The following is a 21,907-nucleotide window of genomic DNA, read 5'->3' as shown; positions in this document are numbered from 1 at the left end:
ATGGAACTGACTAATGTTACTCGAACAATAAAAGAACACACTTGAATAATGAATTAGGTTTTGGCAGATCAATGAAGAGATGACTGACAATCAGCGGCAGTCCAAGTCACAACTCCAAAACAAGCGATCTGAGAAAAAGCAAGCGAGGGTGCCGTGAGCAACCAGCAGCCTTCACAAAAGCCTTTCAGCACCGTTCACTCGTTGCTCAATGTGGAAGGGTTTTACAACGAAAGATGTGTCAGATGAAAGCATCTCACCCATTCTCAACAGCAAAGAGCATGTTCTGTTCTCTCCATTTAGGAAAATTAAGAGAGCAGAGCAAGGTATCAAGAGGAACCCACCCACGCTGCTCCTCTTCAGCTCTCCAGGCCCTGAACAATAACAACTCTGGGTCAAAGTCACAGCAATCAAATCTGTTTTCTTTTCCAACCTGCAAATCACCATCCTGTGTATGTTTAAGATGAAAGCAAGAAGTCAGCATTTTAAGCCATGAAATTAGCAACCGAGTTTTGGAAAGAGTTCTCTAAAAATTGCTCCCGTAGCTGGCAGAAATGACCAATTTTCCAGAGAACGTATCCTGTGCAATCACAATAACAAATTCTTCTGCTCATAAAAAAAAAAACTTAACTTGAATTAACAAACCTGTCTTCACTGTAATTTAAAACCAGCCATTGAAAAATAATAACAACTCCCCCCAAACCACCTCCCTATAAATCTGAAAGTAAACAGAAGCCAAAGCAAGATATGTAAATAAGAGATACAAGCATCTTCCTTGAGCAAGAACAACAAAGCACCATTTCTAAACTCTTCTGGGGACTCATGAATGACTAGAAGATTGTTTGGGACTTTCACATCCTGCGAAACAGTGAAGTATTCAATGTCGATTGACATCTTTGCCTTCGATATCTTGTTATGACCTTCCCTTGCAGGGAGAAACACTGCAGCATTTCAATTACTGCAGAACTGAATATTTTGAATTTTGATTGTTGCTTGGGTGAAATATGTGGTGGGTTGGGCCCGCTCAGCTGGACAAATAAACCCATGTAAATGCCGTATCTATGTGGCTAGACTGATTCTGCTCTCTGCGCTATGTCATTCAGAGCTATTTCGCTGCATTATTGCACATGGACAGGGCCAAACTGATGGTTCCAGGTTACACCAGAAGCATGCAGAAGGTTGATGGAGACCTTTCGAGTTGCAGACTGGAAATCTGGCCACTCTTCTCCCACTGGAAGCACAGGAGGGAAGAAGGAATAAAGCAGTACTCGGATTCCTGTGGCTGAGCATTCACACTTGTTCATTCTGGAAAACACGTCTCTCCTGAATCCTGCACGCTGTTTCCCCCTGCCATATTACCTCCTCCCACGACCTACCTATTTATTCTATCCTGTGCAGCACAGGGGATGAAATGACCAATATCAACACAAAATGTGCTACAATAAATCAAGATTTCAATGCACATTCAGCACCACCAGGCAGGAAATGCAGAACAGGTATTTAAACAGTGACCCTTGGAAAAAGCTTCCTCCCTCGATACAGGATGCTTTACATTCATTATGGTTCATCTTTCAAAAGTGTCAAAAAGCAACAAATGAAAATACAGCTGAATAGCACAGGATACCAAGAAAGAGCGAGTGAGGTGAAAAGAAATCCGAAGTAAGCTCCACAGGATGAGGTAAAGTTATTCAAAGCCCTTAGTGAACAACCGAGTGACAAAATGCCAGCCAAACTGAAAAGCGCACACATTCATCTTGTTTTTTTTTCCCCCCGCCCCGCATCGAGCAATGGTTTATCAGCAGCTACAGAATCTTAATTGGGCTATTTTTAACAAGTATACCATTTTGCAGTCCTGCCCACCAGAAGGATTTGTGAATCTCTCCGAACACTCCTCCCAGGTCCAGATAACTTTGCCAGCCTGAATAGAAAACTTCTGGCTCACAGAACAAGTCGATGCTAGCTGACAACCCAGCAAAGAATTTCTTTCATATCTGAAGTTTGCATGAGTAGGCAGCTGGGATTGTGATGAATTACTATCTCTGGTTCCAGCACTAAGCTTAAGACATTTCTTTGGCAGAGCCTGTTAGAAAAAAATGCTGCCAATATCAACTACTGCTATTAGCAAACTTCTTCAGAAAAACTACCAAAGGTGTTTCACAATGTCTCTCTGCTTACCACAAGAGTTAGTTCAGGGACAAATACTTATCATTGATTGAACTGCAACTGAATTTTGCTAAATTTTATCTCAAAATACTGTTACAAACAGAAAAACTGAAACATTCTGTTGTGAAAAAGAACTGAAATGAATAATTTTCAGTTCCTAGTTGCCCCTTTTCTTGGGGCCAAACCCTTTTTCCAAGCTCACTGGCCACTTCAACTGCCTGAGAAACTGTTTTTCATAAGCTATTTGTTGTGCTTTCCTGCCCCTTTTTGGTGTTCATGTTGCCCTATTCTCAGCAGTTGGCACTCCCAAGTGTGTTTGCACAATCCTACAGGGCTAATCGCTCTGCAGAAATATTGCAAGTATAAAGCCCAAGCCTAATATCTATTTGCAAGTGGGCATCTTTTCTAACCATCGTCCAACCGATCAAGCAAAAACTTCAGATTTCAGGAGCAGTCACAGTACTGACATGCATGAATTCAAAATCCTCAAATCTTCATTGTTATGTGTGCAAAAGATTCAACCATTTAATCACATTTGGGCATTTTTATACTTGTAAATAAACCAAAAAAATTTTCTGCCGCCTGTACCTTTTTTCCATGCCCAAAATGCTCTTCACCCTACTCGCAAGAGGAGCCACACTCATTTTGATGGCATTATTCATATGGAATAAGCAACCTAGATTTAGTCCTCAGCTGTCCATTTGCCCTGCTTCTTGAATTTTAAACTCTACTTCTACTAAACTTTGCCCAGATGTCTATAAAGCTACTCATGATTTTCCAACTACTAAGCTCACAGATACCGCTTATAAACTGAACATGTGCAGAGTTTAACAGGTCTGTCAGTAATGCTTAAGACAACATTAAAATCAGCCAGTGGCATGTATACAGGTTGTTGTCAATGTCTACTTTGATACAGGTACGTGCATCCCCCATCTCTGGTATGCGTTTCAGAGATGAAAACAAGAGGGCAACCTAGCTAGAACAAATGCGAAGCAGATTACAAGCTCCATTTCCTTTTCATTTACTCATGCCATGTATCCATTTTATTATTACTATTATTATTATTATCCATTCTTTTATTATTGCTCTCACCCAACCCCAAAAACTTTACCGCTATCGTTTAGCGCCTCCTGTGGGACCCTCCTCTGCAGGGCAATAAAAGTCCCCAGAAAAGTCATGAGAAGTAAATATCACAGTATTTAATATGTTCTAACTTTGCTTTACTCTCCAAATGCCCAGACTTCTGCAAATACCACAGAGCGGTTTCAACAAATAGCTAATCAGCACCTATCCATTCTCTATGGTCTAGCCGCAATAGCTCATTAATACTTTAGCTTGGGGATTTGTTTTTTATGGACTTAGAAATGTTTTGAAGCACATCAACGCATCATGTAAAGATGCTGTTCAGCACAAATTTCATTGCACCATGCTACAAGCAGAGCCCTAAAACTGCAACTTTTTTTTTTAATCATTTAAAAATTTCCAAACAAATGGCTTTAATCTTCTAAAGATCTAGAAAGGCTTTAGCAAGAAACTTGCTTTTTTATAGTTCAGTATTTCTCTGAGATGAGCTCAAAGTGTTGGCTGAGATAATTATCAGGGAGATTATGGAGATCTTGTTTTCAAAACGTTTTGTTTGCTCTCTTGTTACCTAATTGCTTAGTGTTTGTATGGAGCTTAGAAAATAGAAAGCATTAGAGAAATATCAAGCATTATTTATTTAACAGAAAAATAATTTCCCCATTGATGCCAAGATTTGGCATTCTTTTCTATATTTTTGAAGATTTCGGTTAACCTAGGCAGTGTGTGAAATAAGAAACACACCTTCCCACTGTTGTTTTTAGACTATTTCAGAAGAGCTGCGAAACAGCAGGAAACAGAGAAAAGGTGCAATATAGTGTCTTGCAATGACCTCCTTCCCTTCCAGCTTCCCTGCTGCAAAGGTTACCAGGCTCAGGAGATAAAAGTAGGACCTCCTGCAAGTCAATCCGGTGCCATAAAGTGCACAACCACCTTATGGAATCACTGCATGTTTTGAAAAGTGGATAAAACCACTTCAAAAGCRGTTTCAAGCCTCTGCAAGTTTGTAAGCAAAACTCAGCCAGACTGCATGAATTCGAGTATACCTCGTGACTTTTAACCAAAACCCAGTCAAGACCCTTCAAACATGATCAAAATCTAAATGTAAAGAAGATGCCCTAAACTCAACAYATAATTGTGATCAGACACACTTCAGTACCACAGTTAGCACTGCAAACAAGTTACAAGCTACAGCAATTACATAAATTCAGTTCATGTTTTCACTTTTAATTCCCAGGTCTTTTCATGATTACTTACAGGTACTTCAGTTTATTTAGGCTGTCAAGAACGCTCGCAGCAAGGGATGCACCCGTCACACAGGCTATGCAACTCTCTTTGGTTAAACACAGTAAAATCAAATTCTACTTACAGCCAACCATCATCATGGCCACCGAAAAGATCTTCTCCCCATCAGTGGTTGGTGCTATGTTTCCAAATCCTATGGTTGTAAGGCTTGTCATGGTAAAGTAGAGAGAGGATATGTACAAGGAGTCTTTACTGGGTCCTCCTTCCCACTGCCCTGAGCCAGTGGTGTTGTACCGATATGGTGTCCCGATACTCAGTGCCAAYTGGTAGAGCCAGCTATCTGTTTTGATTGTGTTAGTGACTTCATCTATAACTTCGTAGTCCCCAATGCTGTACCATATGCAGGCTAGCCAGTGGGCCACCAGTCCAAATACACACACCAGCAGTACCAGTACAGCAGCACCATATTCCAGATAATGGTCCAACTTCCTGGCGACTCGTCCGAGTCGGAGAAGACGCACCACTTTTAAGGAACTGAAGAGGCTACTGATCCCCTAGAAAAGAATAAAAGYCATTATTTCCTCTGAAATATCCTGCTGGTTAACACAGAATGTTGTACAGTGATTCCTGCGTTTGCTCTAAATATTCCCATACAAGATCGAGCCCTCCTCCCCCCTCCAGTATGTTTGCCCTCATTAGGGTAATTCAGGTTTGGCACTTATTAGGCRCATAAATTACTTGGTTCAAGCTCAGTTTTGCAAAGGTAACAAAAGAGTCCTATGAAATCCAAAGTGAGAAATATCATATGATTATTACAAAAAGGAGGGAATCAACACTTTGCTAATTTGAAGTTAATGCGAGATTCTGATTTGACCTCAATGAAAGCGGCAGAAGAGCAGTCACAGATTTAAATACACGGTCCACATGGGGTCTCCTCGAAGCTTCTCAGAGAGCAGCAGTAACATATTAAATCTATGCCAAGAATTGCCATTTTGACCAAACTGGACAGTTCATCTAGTTCAGCATCCTGTAACATTACCAGATGCTTAAGTAAAAGGTCAGAAAGTAATTGTAACGGGTAATTACAGAAAAATCCRCCTATTGCTCCTCTCAGCCATCAGAGAGTAGCTGGATAACTCCCACTAGCCCAAAAGGCATCATTTCATACTATTCCTAGCTGCATCTAATACAAATCTAGAAGTTTTGCTATCTATAAAGATGTCTCAACTGACAGAACATGTAACTAAACAACTGAGGGCAAATTACCCTTTTGAGTGATTGCCATGCTGCCCACAAGGCACTGGCAAGAAAGCCATGTGCCCTCGCATATAGGGTTAATTTCATTGCTGATCAACAGACATTGCAGATATTTTCCTAAAGCAAGTATTGGGTTTTTTTCAATCAAAATAAATAAAAGGGAGCAWCAAAAAGTTAATGCAAACATCCGAGAGGAATGGGAAATGTGTATGTCCCCCTCAATGCACAAATGATTTGCAGTCAATTTTAATAGAGCCTATAGATGCAGAAAGAGAAGAAAAATATGTTCCTGATCTATTGCAGTCCCGTGATATACCTAACTTGTACATTAAATTAATTAGTGACTCAAAATAGAAACTTTGCAAAGGAAGGTTCCTAATATAAAACATTCAGAAGCTGAAGACATTTAATTTAAAGTAGAAATTAAGACATAGAAAGCAATGAGGCAAACATTCCTAGTTACTGTGCCAAGATTAAATTGCCCTTTTCTATGCATCATTATCAAATCAGTCTAGTCAAAACACTGGCTAATTATATTATCAAACAGTAAAAGATTGGAGTTTCTGGAGTTTTCCGTACCAGAAAAACATTAATCTCTTTTGCACCTCTGTTTCTTTTCACAACTAATGCTTGAAGGGTAACATGCACCTCATATTTCTAGGTGTAATCTGTTTGACAAAGTTCTTGTATGCTTTTCAAATCCTGTTGGAATTTGTTTCAGATCCCCAAATCCTTAATAAATTGAAGTTCTATATTTGCATTCCGGCTCTCTTGATGACTAATACCAAGGAGGGAAGTGGAATTTTCCCATTTTGATTTCTGTATTTTGCGTTTGCACAAGACACAGCTCTAGTTTATCATTCGTATTTCCAACGAAACAGCTGCCGACTCATTTGCTCTGGGATATAAGCTGCCGAGCCACCGCACACGGCCAACTTGTCCAATAACCGGGGAGGTTTTTTACTGTGCTCGTTACGCAGTGGGCTGGGGCCAGTGGACAATGATCTCAGGGTCAGACACCACACAGCGACATACATAAAAAAGAAAACTACAGAGTTTTTTGTAATATATTTCATTAAATTAATCTGCAGCATGTTTCTGTGAAAAGGAGCGATTTACAAATGAAATGCCTGGTGCTGAAAGTTTACAAGATCTTGCCGCAAAATCAGAGGGAGAAAAGGGCAGGGTATTTTTTTGAAGGATCGGATCCCATTGCTTTTGTCGATGAGGTACATATTATTTCTGTTTTACTTACAGAGACACTGCTCATTCCCAAGATTAAGGTGGGAAAGGAGTTAGAGATCTGAAATGTAAACTTGGGAGTCCCCTTTTCACACCTAGCAGTTATCAYGTGTCCCGCAGGCAGGCTCCCGCAGTGCTTTCTACTGTGCAAACCAGAGCCAAGCGTCARTCCCTGATCAGAAGAGTTTACAGCCTGACACTCAATCCTCCATCTATACTACACTTTTTCTTTCTAAGTTACGTGGGCAGGTTTGCAGTTGTACAACTAATATCAAAGAACATAATTTATTTCAAAGTCTGGGAGAAAGTCTGTGCTGTAATTTATTTTTTACTATTTTTTTCTAAGCACAGATAACAATCATATATATTTTATATATATATATATAAAAATTATGTATAAAACAAAGAGAAATATTTCACTTTAGCTGACATTGAAATAGATTCTTCCCAAACAGTATTTCAGCGAAACTTACTTAAACGTCCTGCAAGTCTTAAAGACAGTTCAGTCTGACCCACTGCTTTAAGACCAAATCATCAGCAATAYATTTACTGGGCATTTACATTTCATTTATAATCTTGCAAAAAATAAGAACAGCGTTGGGAGCTTTATGTCTCTTCCACAAAACACTACCTACGGAAAAGCAGTTGAGCACATACTGAATGACTGTGATGCATCCTACTGAAGGTATTGCAACTCTGTGTTTAAGTACTGGGCTGGGTCAAGCTGGTACCTTGATAATTATAAATATCTCCTGATGATAATGGTATAACTCAAAACACAAAGCTTTGCCCAAGATTCAGCAGTGACCTCTTTGATGAAACTCATTCTAAAGAGTAGCTGCCTTGAATTACATTTAGACTATTAAGAATTTCAGTGTTTTTAATTCAACTGATTACTGGCTGCCTTTAATTTCATTTTCCTTTTAACTGTATTCATTCCCTATAATGATGACTTATAGATACTTATTAAAAGACACATTTTGGAAACCCTTCTACTAAGCRGTGAATGTCTGCTCTAATTGAAGTAACCTCAGCACTCAAGGAACAGAAAGGTGATTAGAAACCCTGAATGGAGCCTCTAATCCAGTTTGGTGCTAGCATCATTTAGCCAATGTACATTTTTTGATACTGAAGATCCAACCTTCTGCGAGGGTCATTTGTCTCTCTATCAGCACATTTAGTCAGCCRTTTGCAGCACTGCCGGTCTGCGTGTTGTCTGAGTGAGAACATCTGATTGCCTTATGAACCATTCAAATCTGCCCCTTGGGAAATGAACAGGTTTTGGCCAGTGTATTTGACCATGTCTTAATCAAATGAGGGCTTTCATTCACATCTTGCTCATCTTCAGTCATCCGAGCTGCAGAAATTTCTAAATGAAAAACCATTTACTCCAAAACTGTATTTTGTGTGTCAGATTTGAAATTTTAAATCCAAAAAAAGCTTTGGATCAGATTCCTATCTGATACATATCTCCAGCTTAAAAGTTCATAGTGTGAGTCATAGATCACTGAAATCAGTGGAGACTTTCCTAGTGATTTCAAAGGCCATTGGACCAGGAGGGGACCCAAACAGTAGCTCTGATAAGACCCAGACCTTTTCATACCACCACTTCTATTTAGTAGACAGCTGAAGCCACCATGAAGAAAGTAGACAATGTCAAATTTATCCAGAAGGCTACTTCTGTGGAAAGGATGTTCAAGGTCGGAATTAACTTAGCCATTCATGACTAAACAAAGCCCAAGTTTATTGGCTTAAGTGTCTTGCAATGTCTGCTTTCTCACATTTTCTCTATATCCTTAGAAAGAAAATGCAGTTTGATAGAGCTGGGGCACAAGCAATGATGGTACTCGGTTTGAACTGCAGAGGGATCACTCCCTATTATTAGTTACCTGAATCTTTCTATTTCAGATCCTACTTATCACATTGCCAGTCTTCAATCTTTTAGGGTGATGGAAGTCTCTCAAGCTATGTGTCTGCATCTGGCTAAACTTTTCCAACCAAAAGGCTGGGCAAGACATTTCCTACACATGTGATATAAGCAGTGGGAACAGATCTCTGCACCTCAAGCAACAAGAAGGTGCTAAGTTCTCATGTATCTTGATGAACCCCCGATAAGCCACACAATAGAAAGGATGAAGCTGTCAAATTCATGTTATAGAGGGGTCAAGAGCCAGACAAGCAAGGGGATAAAGGGATCATTGTCACCAAAGGAAAATGAAAGTTAAGAAGTGTAGGAAAWCATGTGCTAGTGCCACAGATGTCCTCCTAAACCACGGAAGAGAAGAATGGTGTCTGCTCTGTACTAAAAAGGAGCAATCCACAGAGTAGCAGAGCTGCATATTTGCAAAAGACATGAAATTTAATGAGCTGGTTACTTGCTAACCTACTAAAAGTCTTTTCTGAAGYAGGAAATTATTACATAAACATTTTTAAAAGTAAAATAAAAACAGTAACAGCCATAAGTTTCTACTAGCYAAATATACTGATAATCTGCTCAAACCTCAAAATTAAATCCCAACACACTGAAATGGTAAATTGTTGCATAATTTTTTTTCTATTAGAAAACAATGTGTTTTTAACTCTAGGCACTTTTTCAATTAGATTTCACTCCATGATTTTTTATTTATTTGTTATTAGCTATAGGCACATGTGCCACAGCAACAAAAAAATAAAACATGTAAATTAGATGTGTCCTAAAACTGAAAATGGTCCAGGTCTGAAAATGGGGATTGGTATGGCATCATTTAATAGAAACACTGTCTCAGGAAAGACAAGAGGAAAAAAAGGAAAGAGCAAAAGAGCAGCTTTTCACTATGTCTTGACATGCAGCACATGACTGTTTTGAAGAATTTATGGTGTAGCCAGGAACCACAGCTGAGCCCCTTTCTATGAAACATTTTAGGGCATGCTACCACTTCAGYCGAAGGTGTGACCACTGCTAGATGCAAAGCAGTTACAACAGCCTGCGTTCAACAAAACTAGCCATCAAAGTCTGATCAAACTCTCAGAGGAGCCCGCAGCCAGACTGAGCTCTTGATCCGCACACACGAGCAGAAGGGTTTAGCATAAGCTGAGCTCAGGCACATCTGTACAAGCCACAGCCACCCCGCACTGACCTCCAGCCACCATCCTGGGGTGGGATTCATCTCACACAACCCTGCCACCTTACAGCCAGCCATCTAGTCTAAGTTAATTGTCCAGGCTTCCTCTGCAGGGAGCAAAGAGAGATCAGCATGTCAAAGGAGTGATTCATGCAATCCATCCTGGACATCTGAGGATGGGATGAATCACCTCCTGGAGATGTCTCGCTCGCCTCCCACTGAATACAAAGCTGATGRCTATCACTTACACAGCTCACGGGAAGAGAAATTAAACCCATCCTTGAAACCYGTACAGCCAAGATCTGGGCAGCATTGTAACCTTAGAGAGATGGATATTATGGAGGACTGCATCACAATGAAAGACCTCAACTTTCTCAATAGGAACTGGAGAATAAATGCCATTAATAACAGCAGGATGAGATTTTCTGCTGCGGATGCAACAGCATGCCTATTTCTTCAATGAATAGCCAATTACTCCACAGAAAGCAATACTACACTACATTTGGGTCTGATAAGTAATGAGGATTTTGCAGAAGTCTCCATTGGCTTGAAGAGAGAAATCAATCAGTTCATAAAAAAAGGAAGCTGGAACGGGGTTTTCTGATTTCAAAAGGGCAAAATCTGATAAAGTACAATTGATACAATGAATTATATACAACAAGAAGTGAAGTCAACTGGACTGAGGGAGACAGAAGAGCCAGGGATCTGAGAGCAGAGGACACCTGGAATGTCCTCAGGTCAAAATGCAAATCTGGACGTTGTATCTCAAAACAGGGGGAAAAACTTGTGAAACTGGGCATCAGTTCTAAATAGATGAACAATCATCCCAAGAAAGAAAACAGAAAGAGAGAATTTGCAATATACAGGAAATAAAAATTGATCAACAAAGAAAGCTGTGCCTTAGACGGTAAAAAGAATAGGGATAAAGTGAGAATTGCCAAATGTCAGGTTGAACTTTTCCCTGCAAAGATCATTAAAACAAATACCCAAAGGTACTTCACACTTATAAATGAAAAAAAGAACAACAAAAGTGATCAGGCTGCAATGAAGTAAAGATAATCCAGGCCTGGGCTAAAAATTGAATTAATACTTAGTTTTAGTTTTCAATGATGATGTTGATGTTTCCCAGAAAAGCAAAAGCATCAAGAAGGAAATAAACAGATGCATTTCCTGAACAAATGCTAATGGAAAGAATAATCAGTAACATTGAGACAAATGAAAATACAATCAATGCAGTACAGGTTTGCTAAGGTTAGGTTAAGTGCGATCTCGCCAAGTTTTGATAGCTKTCTTTGATCACATACCAGATTTTCTAGGGAAAGAAAACGCAGTATTCCACTAAAGCAATGTGTGAAATTATTAGCAAACATGGAGAAAACAGGGACTACAACAGGAACTGTAAAGCGACCAAAGAACTTATGAAAAGGACGGCAAAATACTGTTAAAAGGGAATTTAGTAAGCAGCATGAAGGTTACAAGTAGAGAYTGTCAGTGATTTCATTGTTTTATTAATGATGTAAGCAGAAATGTTATAATAYGGTCATGAAATCTGCTGATGACAAAACTTTGGAACACATCATCAGGACAAAAGAGGAGAGGGAATAATTGGACAGGAATAAAAAGAAAATATGATAAAACTTAACAATACAAAGGTGCGACACATTCATTACAGGACAAATCAACAAAAATTTCTGCTACTTTGGGGAAGTGCTTTAGCTCAAAATGATTGAGAATAAAAACATATTTGGGTATATTGGTTAATCCCACTTTGATTCCTAGTAGCCGGTAGGATGCACTCACATAAAAGGTAAAACCAATTCCAGCATACACTAGGTGAGCATTTCCACCGGCGCGAGGAAAAGCCTAGCCCCATTTGCAAGGCAAGGATGAATTCTCCCCCTGGAATAATACGTGCAGCTCTGCTCTGAAGGGATGTATTCAAATTTAACTCTGTGCAGAGAAAGGCTGCTGGAAAGGCCAAGAAAACAGAAGCCCTTTCATAAAAGAGGTTTCTAGACAAGATCAGTCTGCTTAGACTATGGAAAGGAAAACTGCAGGGGGATATGGCTGTTCTTTCTAAGCACAGCACAGAGATAAACGAGGAAAGAAAAAAGAAATATTTAAAGTAACAGAGAAGGTTAGCACAGGGACAAATGAACAGAAATTAAGAGAGATTTTCAGACACCACAGGTTAAGGCAGCTTCTGACCAGTTCCTGGGAAGGGTGATATGATGAACCTGCCTGCCAAAGCCATGACTCAGTGACTCAGAAGGTCCCTGCAAATTTTGTTCCTATTTTTGTTTTCTGGTTTTGTTTTTGTCCTTTTAAAAGTTGAAGTGAGGCAAAAATGGTCTCAAAGGCAAGCTGTATCTCATCTCAGTCTAACCTATACCACGGAGGGGTCACATCTGAACTAGTCACCCCAGGCTGTCATTACAGTCAGTGGTGAGAAAGAGGCATTTTAGGGTGGGGTGACTCTCAGACCTATTTCAGACATGTATTAAAGCATGAGGAATCATACCCTGAAAGTGTCTTCTCTTTGTCAGCTACAAAGAGATGCCATATGGCCTGGCCCAGTTTCATCGGATGGATGATTACTTTTCTCTCACTAGAAGTAAGTATATTAAAAAAAAAAATTCACCCAAACTAATCACTTAGTTGATTCTGCAAACACAGTGTATAGCTCAGCATTTGGGATCAAAAGGGTGAAAAAGGCACCATTCTTGTGAACCTTGTGCAACTTCCGCTGAGCGGCTGTTGCATGGTGGGACACTATGGATAAAGAAGATAAAGCGCCTATAGATTGCGGAAACGACTGAAATGGTGAGCTCTTGCCAACTCAAGCYGGTAAACCTGCAGGCACGGCTCCAGAAGGAATACGTCTGCATAGTGCAAGAGAAATATTCCAGCATGACATATTGGCTGTTTGAAATTTTACCAGCAAATTATGCCCAAAAGAAATTTTCGTGTTGAGCTACTTAAATAGAGCTTAGCTCTAAAATCCCTGGTTAGCTCCTTAATGCTTCTTTACTGGAGCTAATGTTAAAATAAATCTTCCAACGTATCTCAGGCCTTTACAGACCTTTTTTTTTTTTTAAAGGTAATCAATTAATGTAATAAAGTTGCATAGGTCTAAATCAAAAGGCTGGAACAAGAAAAATAAAAAAACAACTTTTCTGATTTATTACCACTTTAAGAACTAAATTTAGAATTGGATTCAATTATTTAAGTCCATATGGSAGTAAGGAGCATTACTTCTGCACAAGCTATCTAGATCCTGGGTCCAGACACAAGTAGAGCCCATTTAATGCTTGATCCTGCACCACTGATAGCAAGGAGAGTACTGACTTTAGTGAGCAAAAAATCGAGTCCTTACTGCACAATGAAAGCAAGTACATTTTCTCATGCAGTCCCCCAAAGCACCTCCAAATTTATTGCTCAAGATTTTTTTTTTTTCATGAGGATGGTGGGCTTTTTGCTTTTTGTTTTCCCCTAATACAAATGTTAATAAATGGTAACAAATATAACTATAAATAGACTTCCAGTGAGTTGCTTATGGCACAACTACAAAATACAAATACATTTCAAACAGTGAACAACTGAAATTATAAAAAGAAGGAAGATTTCAAAATATTTGTTTTAGTGCCAAAGTACAGGGGATGTGGCATCTTGGATTTTTTATTTGCTAAAGCAATGGGGTGCCCCACTGGGGAAAAAAAAGGAAAAAAAAAAAAAGAAAGAGGATAATATCATAAAATCTGATAATTCTCACTTACTTAGAGAAGGTGGATGGAAGATGAAAGAGAGGAAGGTATGGAAATGGTTTGGGACAGCTTCTGAGTAGGATGCTGAACTTAGCTCATAGTTTAATGGCAGACGAGCTACAAATTATAGGAAGAAAAAGAAAAGAAGTGTCTGGAGAGAGTTATCTGAGCTGCAATGTTTCTGGAGGTACTTCTGGAGCCCTCTACAGCCCTGATGCCCAGTAATGTGTGTAACACCGAGCTGGTCTGTGGCATTTAATAAAATAAAGACTCATGCCAATTACAACTTTATCTCTCTAGGAAAACAGTTATGTTTCCTACTGCTGATATTAGTCGTTCAGTTAGTTCCTCCGAGGCTGCATCTCGGCTCCATTTTGTGCCGAGCAATCGCCTGTCCCTAATCCTGCAAGATCCTTTTCCTTACGCTCATGCTTGTGCAGAGAAATCTAAATAACGTGGATCTGTGCTCTTCCTATCAGYGTTATTTTAGTCAGTATCTGACCGGATTACTTTATTCGTCTTGTCCCCTTCGTAAGCCTTCCCTTCCTTTGCGAGAGAAGGAGTCAKGCAGGACTCGAAGCTTCCCCGGAAAGTATCCGGCACAGGATTTGCCCCAATTAGACTCTGCTTTACTTAATACATCTGTGTCTAAAGATTTGATTTAAACAGCTTGTACTCAACATCTGCTTCCCACTAATGTATACAACCCATTAAAAAAGGTAGGGGGGAGGAAAAGACCACTGAGACAAATAATTAAGGCTCGTTATTCCATAATCYGAATCAGAGTGGTCCAGTCTGAGGCTCCCAGGCCAAGTCCAGCTCACGAGACAGTCCTGTCCGGCCCTCCACCACCGAGTGCATTCACCCAGGTCCAGGCACTTTGTATCACAAGTTGCCCCTCAAATGAAGCAAACATTTACGTGTCTCCAGGGAGGAACTCATGGAAATATCCCAGAAYGGCCATCCCTCTTACAGGTTTAAAAGTTGAGTTAACCTGGTGATTGAACAGTGACAAAACTTGCATAAAATCTGAGCTTGAATAAAAGCTAAAAATATGTGGTGCAATTCTGGACCATAAATGCAGGGACATAAGTGATAGGGGTGAAGAGGGTGGACCATCTATATGTACTGTATGCCTAAATTTATATTTGGACAACCTAACYAAGCCACTGTGCTTATTATATTGTGTGCTTTGCTGCACACTACGGCAGGAGGACAGTATTTTTCATATTTAATTGCCTTCTGACTGCATGACAAAGGGGAAATGCCAGGTCCCAGTCTCAGCGCTGCTATCGTTAYGTTGCTAGGAGTTTTCATCATAGCTTAACACTTGGCTGCAGCGGGGATTTAGTTCTGGGAATTAYTTTCTCCATGTCAGCCACCTGGATTTAAAAAAGGTAGCTAGCAATAGACTTAATTTTAGAGCTAAAGCTACATTCTTGAAATACACCCTTTTATCTTTGCCTTGCTCACATCCCTAGACTAGGTTGCATAAACCCTTCTTCAAGTAGCTTTGGAAAGGGTAATATTTTCCATAAAGTATTGCAGATGTGATCAATTCTGAATGAGCTGTATCAGCTTTTATCCACTTCCAGTTTACAGACATTGCTRTTTTAGCTAATAACAGTGATGCAAAAAAGTTTCTACCATCACTGAAATAGATTGATAATAGTAATTAAAAGTAGATTACACTTATAAGGATTCCATGCCTTAATATGTCCYGCACAGATCACTAAATTTCAAAGGCCATTGGGTCATGTAGTCTTACATTATTAAACAAAGGACAGAAGATTTTAGAGTTTTAGCTCATTTAAATTTGTCTGCTTTTGCTTSCAGACAGTGCTTCATGAAAATTAATTTTTGCAGAAAGAACAATCTTTTATACAACTCATTTGAAACCCATCTATTTGGCTCTCCRTACATACCACCCCGACATCCTATGCCATTCCTTGCAATATTTGCCGTGTCATTCTAGGGCCAAATTTCTGGTAGGGAGGAGCTAAAAGCTTCTAGCTTTGTTTCATTGTGAAATCATGAATTTCATTGTGAATTCATGAATCTCAGCAGCAATTCCCAGGGAAAAAAAAAAAAAAGGGCACCAATCTTTTTTTTCCAAATAGAAAAATATACTTTGAGGGGGTTTCAGCTGTATTTAACACTTAATTTGAGGAAGCATCTTCCATTCGGCTGGGAGCCTTTCTGTCCAACTACTCTAGGGACGATCTGCTCTGTGTACTAACTCACACAGGTGCTAATGCTGCCCTTGGCACCACAGTATCTGGGAGCTAGTACCCGAGTATGGGGAAACGGTGAGGTCCTTCCAGCTCCAAGGTACTGTCCTCATCGCCTGCTCCACGCAAGGAAGAGAGGCAAGCACACAATATCCTCCCTGCACAATATTCTGGTTTCCCTGGGAAGTAAATCCATGCATTTGGTCCAGAAGGGAGTTGTGGCATGGTTTCGCCATATCCAGGCAAACAAGGGACCAGCACCCTAGGGCACACTGCAAATCCATCTGCTGACAATTTCAGCACAGCTCAACTCTGATAAATATTGTATCTTCCAGGGAATCCATKGTTATCCACGCTATCAGCAGCCTTTTGGTAGCCCAGACTGACAGATTTTGGATATTTATTTCTCTAATAGGCAGGACACATATAAAGGCTATGCCTCAAGGTAGGATAGTTTTCTATCTTCAGAAGTGAGGGGTGATGATTTTAGAAATATAAATCACCATGAATACACCAATGGAAAGAACTGTTACATACAGTTAAGTACTTGGAAAAAATAGTAAAACAAAAAATCTAGAAATGCTTCAAGTGACAAGAAGCTCTAAGACAAAACCAAACTTCCAGTTGCTACAGGATTTTAACTAGCCTAATAACAACAGGAACTTTATGTGACCAAAATCTTTAGCTCCAAAAACCATATCCTCACACTACTCCATATTTTTTTAACTTAAAAAAAAAAAAAAGTGGGGGTGGAGGAGACAGACAGACAATGTGCTTTTGGACTAGATCTGAAGTTTCAGGCAACCTTATCTGTTTATTTTAACAAAAAACTACAGCCGGGTTTCAGAGATTCTGAGCACATACTTCTCCATTCTGGTTCAATACCCAGAAAATTACTTGGTTCCTTAGTGTGTTTTATAGTGTCCATTCTTACACTCCTATACTTGAAGAATTTGMTGCATGGTTTTGGTTTAGGCAGCATGAATTTCAGCACATGTAATGTTTCCCAATTAGAAAAAATGCCACACATTTTTCTGACTTCTGGGCCTGTATCATCCCAATTTTCTTTGATACAATCTGTATCTCACTAAGTATCCCACTTTCCTCTTTCTTTAGCTCATTTTTCCTCAAACCTATTTTGCCTTGTTTTCCTAGTCTCTCAGCACCACTCAGCCACTTAATTCCTCATCCATCACATCCATTTAGATCACTCTAAGCTGTGCAAGGTACCTCGTTCTCGTTATCTTACCTGTCCTCATCCTTGTCATATCACACAAATCCCTCTGAGCAGATTGTAACTGCCTGGCTCTGTACCTCTACGCATGTATACCTGCACCTCTAATTCTGCATTGAATCATCTTAATCCCCCCTCCCCGGTCTGAATTTTTGTGTCATAATACTTCTCATAATAACATTCTACTGAGGCTCTGCCTCTGCTCAACAACAAAGTAACTTTGATTTGCAGTCATATTTGCCTCAGGTGGGAATTTCACAGAGCTCTGGCCTTGGCCTAACGTTGCTCATGATGGAAATGACCCTGTCCCTAGTTTGGCCAACACTGACTGCATTTGAAGAACTCCAACTCAGTGAAAAAAACCTCATATATCTGTATTTCAAGTTCCTTTGTTTAAACTTTCTGTATCTTTCCTTAATTCTGACTTTATAAAATAGCACTCAAGTGCATGAGGCATGTTCTACAATGACTCAGTCAAGGGTAAGAACCTACAAGCACCTATACCACATGTGTGTCATAAGTCTGTATATACACAATAGTGTGTGTCTACCTATAGGTATGGTGAGCAACTACCACAGGGCAGAGGCTAGCAAACAGGTATTCTGAAGTAGCTGATACTGGGCTAGCAAGTTATATTTTACCATGTCTGGGCCCAAGCCAGATCCATGTGCACTGCGAATTGAGAACCAGCCACACCAGAGCACTGCAAACCTAAATTCCCTTGGTGTATCCTTCCTTATCCAGGGGAATCCTACCCACAGAGAGGAAAAGAAGCTGCCCGCAATGGTTTCCCCCTACCCACCCAGTCCCTTAACAAGTAACGAAGTACATTTGCTGCCTTATGTGAAAAAAGGAGGGGTTGGAGGTAGGATATATGAGGGGAGCAAATTTGGAAAGTCACCTTTCATTCAGCTGGCTTTTAGGGCAATTCACTGCAATCTGGGTCTATCCTTCACCACCACACCAGGAACTCAAAAGGCACCAGAACTTCTCTCTGAAGACTTTACCATTAACCTCTGATTTTGTAGGTTGTTTTTTTTTTTTTTTTTTGAAATGCCACAACCACCAATTTTAACGCTAAAGATATATTCCCTTACCCAACACCCATGGCCAAGAACAAGAGCTAAAAAGGCCAGAATCAAAAGCTAGAAACATTTCTCTCTCCTCTGTTTGCCTTAATGAGGAAATGCTCATCTTCTAATGAGAAATACTCTCCTTTAAAATGATCAAAATATTTCTCAAAAATCTTCCAAATTAAGCTTATTGGTTTACATATCCTCTGAAGAGCGTTTGAGCAAACTGCTGCTAGTGGGCCAAAAAGTTATATCTCATAAAAGAAGTATCAGTTCAAAAAATGTTAAACGCCAAACAAAGACAAAGAACATTAATAGCTACAACCACCTAGAACACACAGAGCAGCTCCAAAGACTTAAATGTCATAAATGAAGATATACCACCAGAAAAGACTCCCCTAGAAAACAGAGAAAAGGGAAAATTTAGATGTAAGGAGGAAAGATGGTCTGTTTACATACCTGCTTGCAAAAACACTTGAGGTGCTAGGGAAAGCTGGAGTTAAAGGGGGCTTTGAAATCAAGGATATTAAGCAGTTATACTCTGGTGTCAGCTAGAGGTTCCAGGGCCGTAACACACAATTTCATGAGAGAAAAGTGCTATTATTGGTTCTCTTATTACAAAGGAGTTGATATTTCATTTGTTTGAAGGTCAGTCATAACACTGTAGCTCATGATACTTTTTATTGTTATTACATTTTGGTTCAAGTTTGCCACTTTAAGCATACCTCAATCGTAATGCACTATTCCAATGATTTTTTTACAGTCATAAATACTGCAGGCGGTTTTCTTCCTATGTATATGTTAGAGAGAGAGTTTAAACTCTTTGTTTAAATTTGTACTGCTTGGATATGGAAATATTTTGTTTGTTTTACATACAAAGGCATGAAAGTTTGAAGATAGCACTGCATTTCTATAAAAATCTGGTTCCTCTTACTCTGAAACCAGCATCTTAAAAAGCTACATTATATTTACAACCTTGATAATATCACCTCCTTACAGAGCCTGACTGTACAACCCGATTCCAGACAAGCAGCCCTCATATGATCTTCAATTTAAGCTGCAAGTATTATCACTTCTGTCATATTTGCTATAAATAAAATGGAACAATGTCAAAAGATGGTACTCAGCACAGAGACAGGGATGGCATATAAAAAGAGCTCTACAAAACCTGTAGCAAAGTCTGCATTAAAAAAATAAGCATATAGATTTTATAAAGTGAGGAGGCATAACTGCAGAATGTCTTTTAAGAATTAAAAAAAAAACCCACAATGTTCTAAGAGACAACTGTTAAAATGTTAAAAAATGAATAGAGACTTTTTCATCTGTTTAGGGCCCTAAAGACAAAAGGCTCTGGAGGAAAATTAAAATGAGTTCTAATGCCATTATAGTTGCATTTTAATAATGAATTTTGTCTACACTGACTTGTGCATGCATTATTTGTCATAGTTATTGCTTGTTTTCCCCATTATCTTAGGCTGCAAGCTTGATTTCTTAAACATTAATATGTTTAGCAGTTAAAAAGCTTTAATTCAGTATCCCTTTAAGATTTGTGCCTTTTCTCTCCTCAAACGTTTCCTAAAATTCCAGCAGYAACTCAAGAACTGTTTATAAAAAAACGGAGACAAATCTCCCTCTCAATTGGATGTTTAAAAACACATCACGAGAAGAAGAAAATTACAGCACGGTTCAAAATGTAATCCTAGGAAAAGATTTTAAAAACACTCATTCAGAGGCATTCTCCACTTTCATACAAGTCAGTGGGAAATTTGCCACTGGCTTCAGCCAGAGCAGAGTCAGAGTTTTGCTTCTCTACGCAAACCTGTACCAGTCTGCCCTGGAGTGGATTAGGAGCGCTTGAAGGCAATCACTGGTCTGAGCTGGAAAGAGAAGCTGTAGGGGGGAGACACCGCCACTGGTTCGGCTCATATGGAAGTGAACTTGAGACCGCTCTTGTGGATCAACAGCACAGTGATTCTAAAAATCACGCTCCGTCAATGTACGCGTCTGCACATCCACACAGGAGCACTGAAATCATGACACTCCTCTCCTTCTCTGACATGGGAAACGCCTGGGATACAGCCCAACACCTTAACACCTTCCTCGCACGCTCGCACAGAGCTTCAATTACCTGTTGCTGCTGTCAAACGAGCGTGATCCTAAATTAACTCAAATTAAGGCAATCCAGTGCACTCCGTTTCAGACACACCAAAAACCCCTTACCTCGTCCACGTTCTCAAAGGCATTGATGATGTCATAAGGTAAACAGGACAGAAGGTCAATCACAAACCACGTTTTCAGGTAGTTCATCCTTATGAGTTTGGGATCGGATATAACCTCTCCACCAGGGCCAACAAAGGTCGTATGAAAGTTCAAAACAATGTCAACCAGAAAAATAACGTCCACAACACTGTCCAGCACGAGCCAGGCAATGTTGTTCTGTTTCGTCTTGAAGGAGACATTATATGGAACCATAATCGCTGTGTAGAAGGTTAGAATTAGGATGACCCAGTCCCAAGTGGTCTTAAAAGCACAATAATGTAGTATAATGTGTGGTGGAGTCTTTGGAGCTTCTTGCTTGTACTGAGGAAGAATATCAGATCCCAGCTGGAGAACCTATAAAAGACAGAACAAATGTTACTCTTTTCAATTAACACGTTCTAATTAGGGGCCTAATGGATTTCTGTAGGAAACAGTACAAAGAAGGGATTGYATCCGTTATACACTGGACATTCCAAGTCAACCCGCAGTTTCTGAATTATTTTATTTATTAATCTCATGAGCTCATCAGTGCATAAGCCTGATAAGAATGGGTGGAGGCAACTAACACTCAGCGAATGGAAACAGCATAACATATAAGGGTAATCTCGCATAAAGGGAGGTCTTTTGCAGGTGGACTGAAGGAAGACCATGCCAATAGCGGGGGCAGAGAGTCTCAAAGCGTAGTGCTCTGCCAACCAACAGGCTGTGGGTACTGCTGTGCCAGGTCATGCCCTGCAGTTACGAACATGAGTRTTCATTCATACTGATAAGTGTTACAAAACTAATCCTGTGTGCCTGACCTCTGTTTTGAAACCGCTGCTTAGCCAGAACAATACCCTATCAAAGGTAAACTAGACTTCAGCCTTGCTGGCTGACCTCCTTATAAAATGAAGTATTACATGCACAACTTCTGCCCTAACCCCCTGACAATATTATGCTTCCTTCCCATTTTCTTCAAAAAGTTGTTGCTCTTATGAGCTCAATATCACCAATGAGTTGTTTTTTATTTCTTATAATTAACTTTTTTCTTAAAGCTGCATATTCCTATAATCTCCTGCATGAGGACTTTTGTAAAATCTGGAAATGGAAACATTGCAAAGGAACCAAGCCAAAYTCACTAAAGACATTCTTCTTAGCTAATCTAATTACCTCTTATCTCAGTCCAATGCAAGACACAAAAGCACAAAGGAACATACAATGTGATAATATATTCAGCTGACAACTGATTCGTGTGTATTTTGGAAATAAAAACACATTTTAG

General features: G+C 39.7%; 1 protein-coding gene across 1 annotated transcript in view; it reads right to left on the bottom strand.

Annotated features, from left to right (window-relative positions):
• The window catches only part of KCNH5 (potassium voltage-gated channel subfamily H member 5), a 161,364-nt gene that overhangs the window by 97,079 nt on the left and 42,378 nt on the right, over positions 1 to 21,907 (bottom strand). The window contains exons 6-7 of the mRNA XM_026088642.1: positions 20,608 to 21,000; positions 4,610 to 5,039 (exon numbers count right to left, since the gene is read on the bottom strand). Of these exons, the coding sequence (XP_025944427.1) occupies positions 4,610 to 5,039; positions 20,608 to 21,000 (823 nt within the window). The remainder of the gene's footprint in view (positions 1 to 4,609; positions 5,040 to 20,607; positions 21,001 to 21,907) is intronic.

The sequence above is a fragment of the Apteryx rowi genome, unplaced genomic scaffold (assembly GCF_003343035.1).
Source record: "Apteryx rowi isolate R43461 unplaced genomic scaffold, aptRow1 scaffold_78, whole genome shotgun sequence".
Taxonomy (NCBI): domain Eukaryota; kingdom Metazoa; phylum Chordata; class Aves; order Apterygiformes; family Apterygidae; genus Apteryx; species Apteryx rowi.
The sequence above is the reverse complement of the archived record's forward strand: the minus strand, read 5'-3'. Positions and strand labels throughout refer to the sequence as shown.